Consider the following 13,399-nt stretch of genomic DNA (forward strand, 5'->3'; position numbering starts at 1 on the left):
TGTAATATCATTTACACGCTAATTAATTAGTATGGCTAATTAGTATGCTTTCGCGTAACTAGGAAAATTTGCAGATTTTCAGATTCGTGAGGATTAAACCGATTAGAAAAGGAAGCGTAGAAGACGATGGAAAAGCGCTCGGTTGGAACATGAGGATACGCGTCCGAGAAGAAGGCGGCTGATACTTTCCATAGTCTTTGTACGCCGGAGTGAACTTTAGGAAAGAGGAGAATACGAGGAAAATGAAATCGAACGATACATTGTAGGTTCGTATGGATAACGAGAGAATAGCGAGAAACGAGTGCGAGGAAATGGAAGGAAAAATAGAAGAAAGAGAAGAAATAGGCGATAGAAGAGATAGACGTCTGTTTAACTAAATAACTCTGATCAGCTACCACTCTCGCACAGGTAGCGCGAAAATCGGCTGTACGTGGTGACGCAGGAGTGGGCGTTTTGCCGGTGTCGCCGTCGTTCGACGACGAAGCTCGAAACCGTCAGTTCACGCGAACACTCGAAGATCAACGGCACAGGACGAGGAAGCCGGTCGACCTCTCGTACTCTTCTCGATCGGCCAGTCGACATCGTATCCACTAGCTCGGCCATTACAAGGTGTGCGAATAAGCTCGAGAAGCTCTTGTCGTCGTCGTGTCGAACAGTGATAATACTTAAATCCACGAAGGATTCGTCGAAAAGGACAACCTGAAAGGATTACTTTTAAAGGACGCTATTTAAATCAAAAGTATCGTACTGAAAGGAGAAGAATGTTTGTAAAAAAAAAAAAAAATACTTATAACGTTGGAAAGAAGACGTAGTTAGATGGTTCGTTCGATGATAACGAAGCAATCTTGCGATCGTTAGATTGGAAAATACATAGAAATTCGCGATATTCGTTCGACGTTCGAAGTAGATAGACGAGGATTTTTCGAAGATTTTCAAAGGAATGCGTCTGAAGCCTCTCGCGCATGATTTTGCCGCTCGTGTCTTTCGTCGAGGCGTTAAGGTTACCTGGTACTCGTCGCTTTTGGGTCTACTTTCGTTTTTAACGACCGGACGAAAGCTTCACGAAACGCTGCGTGCTCCGACCGGACACAAGGTTTCCACAACTTCATCGAATAACCGGGTTTTCAGAATTTTTATCGGTCTTTGAGATCGCGTTTCTTCGACATTCGATGAAAAATACATTAACTTCTCTCTTTTTCTTTTTTGTTTTTTGGTATTTTATTTATATTCTTCTTCCTATCGATCGATATCCACGCGTTTCTTTATCATTTTTTTCTCTTCTTTTTCTATAGTTCGATGTCTACGAAACGAAGATTACTTTGCTATTTACTTATTTATCGTTTCCTATGGTTTTTCGACAAAGATGATCGATCCACGCCAGATCTCTTTTCCTTCGTCGCTTTTACTCACTTTCCCGCGTTCTGACGAAAAGCAGGTTCTCGTTTCTTCGTCGCATTTATCGCTTAATTTTCTTCCTTCGTTTCCTTCGTCATTTTCTGTTTTCCTTTTCATTTTCACCAGCGTCGGTCGAAGAAGAAATGTTTTCACTTCTGCCGTGGTATAGCAACTATATATAAACTATTCATGCTCGAGTTCGCAAAGTTTCTTAGTTTATATTTATGGTATATCGAAGGTTCGAACAGAAACTTATTACTCGCTTACGCGTCATAGTTATTGTTTCGCTGTATTTTGCCTACATTTTGTGTTTCCGTTATTGACGTTAATTTACGTACATCGGCCGACTTATCGCCATAGTGTTTCATTCACAAACTCGACTTATATGGCTAACCGTGATTGTTCCAGCGTGTTACTATGATAAAGCCGAAGAAACTGGGAATCATCGGTGGCTCTTTGTTCGCCTTTGGAGTTGTGTTCTGTGCGATCGTTTTCCCACCCTTCTTGAAGTGGAAGATCAAAAACGTGAGTAGTGGCCAAGCATCTCTGGCAATCTGCCGATTATTCACGCACCTGTAGGAAACTTCGTCGCTATTCTTATTATTATCACGTTGAATCTATCCGTTTCCTTTGTAGCGCAAAATTTACAGTCCAAGATTCTTGTAATTTCCTAAGGATGTACTTAAGTTCTCGTAAGCGTTGTAATTATTGAGTTGGCAAGTAAGTGATTGCGGATTTTCTCCATACCACCTATTGACAAAATCCGCAATCACTTAGTTGCCCAGCCAATACTTACCAACCAGGTGTATAGTGTAAATATAGTGTATATGCAATATAACGTAAATCATACTAATTACACACCGGTTGTACGCGTATTTTAACACACTTTGGTATTGTTTGACGTTGCCAGATGATCCCTTGTCGCGTACACATTGAATGACAATTTTCTTCCCCTTTGTCTCTGTTGGAAATTACAATCAATGAACGAACGTTATCTATGAAGTACGTGTTTACACACACCGTTACCATTACACGTCCAGTTTTTACCTGCTATCACCGTTTCAAGAACAAAGCCGCATCTCACTCGGAATAATTGTCGTTGTCCTTTGTTTCTTTTCGTTAACCCCGATCCTGTATTTTTTTAACTTTACATAATTTGTCATGGGCTGCAGTTTTCAATCGGTGGGAAAGATCCACCTCGTAATTCTTGACTGAAACAAAAAAACCAAAAGAGGATTAAATTATTATATATTTTCCTTCTCGATGAACTAAAAAAAAGGCAGGAAATAGTATGAAATTAAACATTTTGGCGGATTTAAAGAAAAAATGTGTTTTATAAAACGGAAAAATAAACTTTAAGGTGCTATAACAATTATTTCAATAAACTTTTTGACGAACTTTTTTTAGTTCATCGAGAAAAGATTGTAATAGACGCAATAGCCTCGATAGGATAAAGAATTACGATACAATACGATACAATGGAACATAATAATAACATTAACGATAGACATATTAATATTGTATTATACGTATTATCGTATAATGTTACATGTTGCTGTTTGTTACATCGATATACAGAGTGTCCCGGTATTTTTATGCGCTACAAATCAGCGGCGATTTTGCATGGAAGAATAAATGGGAAACTATAGAACGAATATTCTCTGTCTGATTTCTCTTCTGTTCCGAGTAACGAAGAGTTTCAGTGAAGCAACGTGGAATAAAGTAGCACACGAACGTCAATGACATGACGGTAGCACGCCAAGAATCGTGATAAAACGTTATGTCCACGGGTAATAATTGTCTATCCGTCGTTTAATTGGATAACGCGAAACATTATATCGAATGACTAAGTTTCCACTTTGTTCTGTACGCGAACGACGGGTCGCGGATCACTGGCGATGACGCAGATTGGAGATTTTGTGAATTCGATTTAGTCGTATTTCTTAATTTTTTGAAATATCCCTCGAGCGATTCTACAGAGGTTCCAGGATGTTATACGTACGTGTATATATATTTATTATGGGGATTTTTCTTCTTTGCAACAGAAGTACATACAGCCAACAAACGAATTTCCTATCGCTTCAAGGAATGAAATTTCAGAATTTTTCATGAACTTTTCAGAATGAAATTCAGAATATTTAGAAAATATGGTAAACGTAACGCGAAGACAGGTATTTTATAAAACGTGTATTCCGATGTAACGTCTGTCAAGGCTGATTTTAAAGATACTAGTCTCCACGAGAAAATGAGTCATCTGTAGTTTGTACAAAATATATCGTAACACGTACATCGTAACACCCGAACAGGAGGCAGAAATACGACGAAGAAAGTTCACACGAACGTGCGACCTCCTATCCGACAATGCTTCAAAATCGCAGACAATTTGGTGTTTCGAAGCTCGTCGAAGAATTTGGCGATCTTTAAAAATTCCAGCGTAGAATAACGCGGATAGCCACTTCGACGAGCAGCTTCCGCAAAAGCAAAGCGAACAGTTGCGGGTTATCGAGACGCGAAAACGGCTACAAATTTTAAAGAAGGTCGGACAGAAGGCGTTGCTCGTACGAACATTTTCTCATTGTATCGCGTGCCTTCTGTCCACTCGTGAAGCGAGTCTCGCACATCGCGATACACTCTGTATATCAGTGGTAGTTTACACACACGTGTGCTTACATAGTTTTTCATCGAACGTATAAAAGTTGGCAGTATTTCGTTCGTACGTGACATTAATTAACAAAATGATCGACAGCAAGTAACGTTGAAACCTAATACCGAGATGCGCGAGTTATGGTCCACCTTTCCTGTTCCATTGGACTTCAAGATCTACCTTTTCAACGTGACGAATCCTACAGAAATTACAGCAGGGGAGAAGCCAATTCTCGAAGAAATAGGACCATTTTTCTACGAGTGAGTATGCTGAGGATCGTTTCAGCCACATAGAACGCTGCAATCTATTTCTATCTTTGCGTATTATCTCTTAGCGTGTATTAACGTGGGTCTACGATTCGCTCGAAATTCCAAGTACGTAGCTGTAAGTGGAGGCTCGCGAGTTAATACAAGTACTCGTGTTATTTAATTAACTCGCGAGGCTCGAAATCAACTTGTACAGACAGAATACTTGACCGGTGCGACGAACGAGAATCGTCGTATCTTCGATGTTAGAATCTTAACGAAACTTACGAAGCGAATCTTGGCTATTGGATGCGATTCGGGTTTATAGGAACGTACAGTCGTTGAGAAAAATTTGACAACGATAATAATGGAATCGGTACTGTTACATTCTCAAGTTTTATTTGTTATATATCGTTCTATGGGTCGCTTGGAAAGATCGTTCCGATTTACGCTCCGATTCGACACATGTTTATAGAATTGTGTATGGCGGGATTCAGTTCAACGTTTTCTCATCTTTCACGCAACGAGTCGAATATCCCATGCTTCCAGAACTTCTCAGGTTTTTCGGCGAAGAACTTTTCCATACGATGTTTCGCGTCGACCGAATTCCTTTAAAAATCTGAACGAATCTTCCGAGCGACCCATAGGACGACATATAACAAATAAATACAAATCCACAAGCTGACTGTTTACTTATGTTTGTTCCCGACTGTACGTATCGAATTTGCTCACATTGCTAGTTGTCACAAATCGTCGATTAACACTAGAACTATCACATCAGTCATATCCAATGGTTTTACAATTTTATTTTAAAATTGCCACTTTATGTTATATTTTTTTCCGCAAAGATGTAATGACTTTCGCAACGATGACTAAAAGAATAATATAATGAATTTTATTTTCTTTTTTATGTATTCAAACTGGAAATAATTTTGTATCAAGGCTACTTATACCAATACCAGTGAAAATCTCTGGTACTTGTCAAAGCGTAAAAGGATCCTGCAATCTGTTTATCGAACCTCAATTAACCAGTTTCCTCGTTTTGTACAACTTCTCACGCGTTTTTCAAATATTGACCGCGCATCATTCGATACGATGATATCGGTTATCAGGAAAATTCCGGATCGATCGCTAGATCGCTAGATGCTAATACTAGAAATACCACAGCAGTCAAAATGATTGGTTCTATGTGTTCTAAATGTAGTAAAATGTGGTTCTAAATGACTGGTGATTTTATAAATGTGTCGACCCTCGTTTAAAGATCCCAGATGGATTAATAATACCAAAAATGTACTACATAACGTGGAATAACATGGAGAAAGTAATAAATCAATAAATATAAAAATATTCTATTATTACGTATTTTTCAAAGACCAGTCATTTTCACTGGTTTGGTAGAAATAGCTTCGTGTTAACTATCGGTAGTTCTAGTGTTAATTTAATCGACATTCGTTCGAGTACATTTACCGTCGCGAGTATGCCACGTGTATACGGTAAATTTTATTCGAATACAGCGAATTAGAAAATGTGTCTCTTCTTCAGCGAATATAAACACAAAGTAAATATGGTCGATCGAGAAGAAGACGACAGTTTAGAGTACAACTTGAAAGCAACTTGGTTTTACAATCCGTCGTTGAGCAGCCCATTGACCGGCGAGGAGGAGCTGGTCTTTCCTCATGTTCTTATTCTCAGCATGGTCAAACTCACCCTTGAACAACAACCAGCTGCAATAGGAATTCTCAGTAAGTGTTGATCATATCTTTCTTACCCGTTGAAGATCCAGCGCACGATCCACGATATTGTCAACATACGTAGAGTAGGTCGAGGCGAATCGGATCGTTTTCGGTTTTCATAGTAAGCAAATAACAAGGATCATCGTAAGCCTATAACAAATACCACGTTAAAAACGGTTCCATCGAATTATTTATTATAAGAAACAAATCAAGCAAACAAATCGAACGATCGCTCGTTCGAATATTCGTATCATCCGTGAGAAATTTGCATACTCGTTAAAAATTGTATTTTATATATTTCTAATTTACTGTCACGATATAATCGCGATAGTTGAGCGTCGTTATGGCGCCAGTGAAATTTCCAAAAGCTTTCGGGTAACACATGTAGCGCGTAAATAAAAAGCGTGAAAACGCGTGAGGATCCGTTTGTTACGGGAAGCGGCGTCTTTAAAATTCCGTCTCGTGCATTAAATCGAACGTTCGTTCGTTTCGATCCAAAAGTAAAGGTCGGCTTGGCCTTAGCTAGAAATACACGAGAATGAAACGACGCGATGATTTAAAAGCGAAAGAGGGTCGCGAGAAACGTTTTACTTATGGCTAACGATAAGTTACTTACCTTCTCCTTGAACGAACGGATCAATCTATTCGCCTAACGCCTCGTGTACTCCATTCTTTTCGTTTGCTTGTATACTTGTCCGCAGATGTCTTTCGCGCGAATCTTTCCACACGCTTCTCCGGCATAGGTTTGCAAAATTGAAGCGTTCGCGAAAAATTGTAGCGAAAGCTACGTTCAGGAAGCAGAATATTTTTCTAAGAGAAAAACGTTATATGTTTTTGTATTTCTAATCGTTGCTCGATATATATTTCGATCTCTTACCACGAAATACTCGTGACGTGTATCGTATTAGGTTCCTTTCCTTTTATAAGTTTATGACATCTAGTTGTAGTTTATTATATTTAGTATAATATACTAAATATATTATTCTTGTTCTATTGAAACAAAATGGATCATCCATAATTCGATAAAATGATATAAAAGGAAAAACGTTGTGCATCTATCATTTCCTCATAAAACGAAAGAAATTTTCGGACGACCTAGTACAATTGCCGTGAGCGTTGCAATCGCCATGATCGTATTAGGCAAGAAACGTTAACATACATCATCCAATAACGTACATAAAGATTAACATACATCGTCCAATTAACGCTCGCTATTTCTGCACCCAATAACAAAATACCATCCAATCGTAGAATCGAAGAGGGGTCGTAGAAGACTCCGTAAGCGTCAAAATTGAAAAATTTTCATCAGTCGTCGAAGAACGTTCTCTACGTTGCAATGAGAACACCGCGGTGTAGAATCTAAGTGCAATTTCCTTTCCTAAATTAACTGTTGAAAATGACAACGTGAGCTTACGCTTGTCATATGCAGATGCGCTAGTTACAATAAATAGTAACTAGAAAATAGTTCTAGATACAATCGATAGATTTAATCGATAGGTTTAAGATGTTCTTTTGTTTTTATCCCTAGTCCATGTAAGAAAGTGCAATAAAGGATTTTAGGCTCAGAACGGTGTGATAGATTTATCCAAAGAATAAAATAATAGCTATTATGATCCTACCTCTAAATACAGAAATAACAACATTAACTATAAACATCGATAAATAATTGCTCAATCGTTTCCTGCCTTTTGTCTACACACCATCTGTCCAATCGAAAGGAACATTGAATTTTCTTCGCGAATAATAGCAAAGAGACGATACGCGCTCCTCTTTCTCACGAACCTGGACTACACTGCATCCGCGTAAGGTTTCTTTTTCTTCTGGAAAATTTGTTTCTTCTCACTTACACGGTGTTTTCTACGAACGCTCTTCGATCTTCTACTAAACATCATTGTACGAATGTTCGTAATTCACATCCGCAGATAAGGCTGTGGACAATATATTCAAGAAACCAAGTTCCGTATTCGTAAGAGCAAAAGCAAGAGAGATACTGTTTGATGGTGTGCCTCTGGACTGCACGGGGAAGGACTTCGCTTCGAGCGCAATCTGTAATGTTTTGAAAGAAAAGGACGACGCTTTGTTACCCGATGGGCCTGGACGCTACCTGTTCTCCCTTTTTGGCCCAGTACGTACACATATGTATAACGTGTACGAGGTTGCGGCCCACCCTGTGTATCACGTTATTACGCGTTCGTCTCTACTCTTAACACTTTACCGACCGATAGTCTATTCCGTCGATAGCGCACGGCCACGAACATTTCTGGAAAATTATATTTTCGCCGGTTCATTATCGATCGAACGGAATTTGATTTCCACTTGCTTGGAGATTACGGTTGTCTGTTACCAGCTCGATCGCTGTTGTCACGTAGAAGACACAGGAAATTAACAGATCACCGGTTGTCTCCTCGCGTCGTTTCAATTATTTCGCGTTAGTTTGCACGTTTCGCAAGTAAGCAGAGAAATTCTGACTTTAGATATGATGTTGTCTCCTGGCTTTCGGACACTATTATGGCTATTGTCTGTAGCCTGCAGGATGTTTGGTATCCTGTTACCGTTTCATCAGCCTGTAACACTGTGATCGATCTTTTTTTCTTTTTTTAGAAAAACGGCACAGTTCTTCCCGATCGTATACGAGTGTTACGGGGAGTAAAGTACTGGAAGGACGTCGGAAAAGTGACCGAGGTGAATGGAAAGCCAGAGTTGGACATGTGGACCGAGGATCAATGCAACGAGTTTAATGGCACGGATTCCACCATCTTCGCGCCGTTGCTCACGGAACAGGACGATATCGTGTCGTTCTCACCGGATATTTGTAGAAGTTTGTCGGCTCGGTTCGACCACAAGAGCAAAGTTGCAGGTGAATTCCTTGAGAAGTAAAAGTAGCTGCAGGTAGACTGCGGATCTTTATTCAAATTCCTATGTTTACGACTATGAATTAAAAGGGTGGAATGCAAGTAAAAAAGAAAGAGTTGTATTAAATATTGTAACGAGTAACTATAACTTGGATGTCTTCCACGTAGGCATAGATGAAAAACGTACGGTTATTTCATTGTATGCATCAACCTTCAAATTTCTTGTAAACGCTAGTCGTAACAAACGCCACGCTGCACTTTTGCACGTTGCTTAACATTCGTAAAAACTCGCAGTCCAGTTGCAAGGAGACTGCGAATGTTCGTGCAAGTACGTTTCTATAGAAAATTTGTAAAGAAAAAGGTTAAGAGCCGAACAGAAAAATCGTTATGCGTCTTATTTTGAGTATTTCGTGTGCCGCGTGTAATACAAGGTGTCTCGACAATCGTAGTGTGATCGACAACGCGTTGAATCCACGTGAGACGAAGCAAGTCGAGTACATAGAGTAAAATCGTGGACACCCGGTTTCGAAGATTTTCGCGTAGATTAGCACAGGAACGCTTCTTTCGATTATTATTACTAAATGGAAAATTCGTTTTACAGGCATCAACACTTACCACTACAAGGCTGATTTGGGTGATATGAGCACAAATCCTAAGGAAAAGTGTTTTTGTCCCGCGCCAGATAATTGTCTAACGAAAAATCTTATGGACTTGACCAAGTGTGTAGGCGTGCCACTTATCGCTTCTCTACCACATTTGCTTGGGTCGGAGGAAAAATATCTGGAAATGGTCGATGGACTTCATCCCAACGAAGCACGTATTTGTAATTCTTACTCTCGTTATCCTCGTCGAGCGACAGCGTGGACGTATTTTCGTTTTAGAAATCCTTATCTCTAATTAATTTTGACCTACGCTGGTTACCGATATCGCTGAGCGTACAACGTGCCGCCCGGTTTAACTCGAAACGCTCGAATGTCTGGAAAAATACGAATGTTACGAAAAAATGTCTCGAACAAAAATTGTATTACGTCGAGGTCGTGTTATACTCTCTGTACGATTTACTGTACTACTCTACGATCTTCAAACGAGTCTTCTTTTGTTATTTATCGAATGAACAGGTTGCACGTAAAAAGCGCTACGAACTTGCGTCTTTCGCGTCTTCCATTATCGAGACAGAAACGATTAAATTTGTTATACACCAAAGCTAGCCGACAATCGATCGTTAAAATACTTCTGCAAGTAGTTTTATAGCTATATAGCTAACTAGCTATATAGACAACTGTCCAGGAAATATCCGGAAATCGTAGCTTCTATGTGCATTTTCAGATTCGTCTGAAACTTTGCCGAAGTAATCGCGATGGTCGACTATTGTTACAGTGTCGATGAAATTTCAAAATCTTCTCTACAACGCGCGTCAGATATTCCTAACGGATTTTCAAAAGTGTACGGATACTTTCGCGAGTGACTGTATGTAAAGATAAAGAAAAAGAAAATACGTATTACGTTTCTTACACGGTTTCCTTTTGCAGGAAAAGCACGGCATTGACATGGACTTTGAACCAATGACAGCCACTCCTTTAATTGCACACAAGAGGCTACAGTTCAATATGTTCCTTCACAAGGTTGAAAAATTCAAGTTAATGAAGAACTTCCCAGAGTGCTTATTTCCATTCTTCTGGGTCGAGGAGGGAATAGAGCTCGGCGGTGAGTTTCTGGCGAAGCTGAAGATGGTGTTCAAGATGATAAGCATAATCGGGTGAGTAACTTTTGACGAGAGTTTTAGGAAAGTGCAAAGTAAGTGACAAACTGTTTATAATTTATAATACGATCATTTAGTACGAGTTATATAGATTAATCAGAGCATCATTCAACAAGTGTAATATTTTATTAAAAATCAACGAGCACGTTTAAAGATATTTCTGGTAACGTTTTTCAGCGTGATACGTTTGAAAAGAATTTGGCCGATGGAGAGGTGACTGAGCAAAATTTATCGTTTCGTGAAATTCCTCAAAAATCGGAACGCTTCCAGAGCGGCATTCAACGAGCGTAATATTTTATTAAAAATCAACGAGCACGTTTAAAGATACTTCTGGTAACGTTTTTCAGCGTGATACGCTTGAAAACAATTTACCCGATGGAGAGGTGACTGAGCAAAATTTATCGTTTCGTTAAATTCCTTAAAAACAGAACGAACTTTCCTGCTTGATATTATATCTAACTTATTGACAACGTTTTCGTACTATCCAAGTGTGTAACGTAAAAACACATTCACAACGTTTCCATTATAGCATCCATTGCTTTTCTTTTTTTTACTGTTTTATTTAACAGTAGTTGAAATTTTTGCAAAGTGTTAAGATTTAACTGGAAATTGCACAGAGTATGCCGGTAATCAGCATGTAAACGATATTAACGATACGACGCAGGATCTTGGACGATTAAAAAAAGAAAGCGTGAGATTGTTCTAATGGCGTTTTAATCGTGTTTCGATGTAACGAATTTAATAATTTACGTGTTCGTGTCAAATAGGTTCATGAAGTGGCTGACGATAATAAGCGGCGCTTGCGTGAGCGGAGCAGCTGCCGCGATTTTCTTCAAGAACAAAGACAAAGGGTCGTTGGACGTGACGAAGGTAACTCCGCAGTCACAAAATGGAAAAAACGAGGATGAGAAGAAATGGCCTAATCAGATGACGATCAGTACGATACAAAGCGCAGCGGTGCCACCTAATCTCGACGCGAATTAAGTTATTAGTCAGTCGTATCTCCAAGCTCTACGATCTTTGTATAGTATAGAAAGAGAATTTGTCGAATAAATGAAAAATCAAGGTTCGCGTTAATTAGACGAAATTTCCATCGTGCGATAACGTTTTAATATCAAGATTAAGAGGTCGGTTTCGAAACGAGTTAATTCTCTTCGTACAAAAATATATCGTTTAACGAAGTTTTGTCCGTTTTACATAGATGACAGATCATAGAAAAAGAGACAGCATTGATACTCGTTACTCGTCACTCGTCACTTGTACAAATCCGCTAATAATATTAACGTAACTCTAATGAAACTCAGGAAGTGTACAGAAGTTGTAGATCGTGTATTAATCGAGGACGTTTTGTTTTTACGTATGATATATATTTAATATCATTCTTTTCCCTCTCTTAGTTATAAATCTTGTGACGACAGCGTACAATAATGTTAACGTATTGCCAGACAATTCCGTACGAGTGTATTGATAGTTACCTTTTGCCACTAATTCTGATAAGTGCAGTTGTAATCGATTAAGGCGAAACCAACGAAACGCATTTGTCCAGTCGCAATTTACAACGTGTACTTCAAAATTGCTCAATCTGTTGCACAGAGTATTAGAGTAAGCTATAAATCACGAGATAAATAGGTTTACGAATGACTTTGTTACATCGTATAGAGACAAACGGTAACCATTGTCGACTGGAAATGTTATATATTTCGATCGAAAGTAGGAGACTCGATTTTTAGTCTCAGCTCTTATACATTAATGTCTTTAGAACGAGCGTATATATAGCTATTTTATTCAATTACGTTTAATTCGAAAAGCTTAACGTAAGTTTCTGTTAAAACACGTTTCTCCTAGTACCTATATACGTACTTTTTTTCATGTATTTTTACAAGGTAAAAAATTCTGACGAAATTGCAGCCAACAACAAACGATTCTTTATAAAAATTCTTATACGTATCATGTACTTACTTATATTCTGATAGTATTACAATTAATATACGATATAACATACATTTAATGTAACGTATCACTCTTATATATTTTTCTACATTGCACATAAATATTAAAAACATTTCTAGTGGACAATATTATGGTCTACTTGTATGACTTTCTATAGCAGTCCTGTATATCGTGTATGTACAAGTCGCAAACGTTTTAAACGTGTAATTTATGCGAATAGATCAGCACGTTCATTTTTTTTTATAAAAATTGATAATTATTAAATTAAACTAGAAGTCAATTTTCTTTCAGCAATAAGTTCCCTGCGGTGTTTCACCGTATTCGTGATTATATTTAGTTTAAGTTTCCTAAGCTCTTAATGCGTTAATTCTTAAAGATTATTTTAACGATCTCTCGCAGTCTATAACACGAACGAAATTTCCATACATTGCGATATTGAACGTAATATACAAATGCATTGTCGTTAAACTTGTGCGTTTCTCCTATCATCGGATGGATTGAAAGCGGTACAGACGTATTTTTCTGCAAACGGCAGGCAGGACATAGCATAAATTCTCAAATCTTTGCGTTTCGATGTTTAGAGACACACAGAGATCTCCTCGGTTGGAGATTAATTTTATTCACGATTTTCTCGAATCGAAGATCTCGGCACTTGTACCGCGTTTCCTTTGAACTTCTCGCTTAGTTCTGAATGTTACTTTGTTACTTTGAAATGTAATCGAAGCATAGATCGAACCGTAAGAATAAATAAATAATATTTTCTAACGTGGTATCTTCGAATATTTGTTATTCGTTAAATATCGTTCAGTAAACGATTGGAA

At 38.4% G+C, this 13,399-nt stretch overlaps 1 protein-coding gene and 2 long non-coding RNA genes across 5 annotated transcripts; 1 reads left to right on the top strand and 2 right to left on the bottom strand.

The window, feature by feature from the left end:
• Nucleotides 1–613: 613 nt before the first annotated feature.
• LOC138178818 (uncharacterized) lies at nucleotides 614–2,550 on the bottom strand. Its single transcript, XR_011172816.1, has 5 exons — nucleotides 2,443–2,550; nucleotides 2,257–2,356; nucleotides 1,411–1,968; nucleotides 788–1,300; nucleotides 614–711 (listed from the first exon to the last, which is right to left on the bottom strand). It is a non-coding gene; the product is annotated as an uncharacterized LOC138178818 (long non-coding RNA).
• Nucleotides 941–13,385, top strand: LOC138178815 (sensory neuron membrane protein 1). The gene is made up of 9 exons (XM_069111083.1): nucleotides 941–1,093; nucleotides 1,804–1,920; nucleotides 4,142–4,299; nucleotides 5,827–6,026; nucleotides 7,940–8,142; nucleotides 8,619–8,874; nucleotides 9,471–9,682; nucleotides 10,399–10,625; nucleotides 11,396–13,385. Exons 1-9 carry the CDS (start codon nucleotides 941–943, stop codon nucleotides 11,610–11,612), a joined length of 1,743 nt encoding a protein of 580 aa, XP_068967184.1. The 3' UTR covers nucleotides 11,613–13,385.
• Nucleotides 6,025–7,178, bottom strand: LOC138178817 (uncharacterized). Of its 3 annotated transcripts, none has more exons than XR_011172815.1 (4): nucleotides 6,895–7,178; nucleotides 6,634–6,801; nucleotides 6,291–6,539; nucleotides 6,025–6,167 (listed from the first exon to the last, which is right to left on the bottom strand). It is a non-coding gene; the product is annotated as an uncharacterized LOC138178817 (long non-coding RNA). The 3 variants fall into 3 exon arrangements; XR_011172814.1 differs by having other exon boundaries at nucleotides 6,634–6,827; XR_011172813.1 differs by having other exon boundaries at nucleotides 6,634–7,178.
• Nucleotides 13,386–13,399: the final 14 nt, after the last annotated feature.

The sequence above is a fragment of the Bombus flavifrons genome, chromosome 4 (assembly GCF_040668555.2).
Source record: "Bombus flavifrons isolate JBK064 chromosome 4, iyBomFlav1_principal, whole genome shotgun sequence".
Lineage (NCBI taxonomy): Eukaryota > Metazoa > Arthropoda > Insecta > Hymenoptera > Apidae > Bombus > Bombus flavifrons.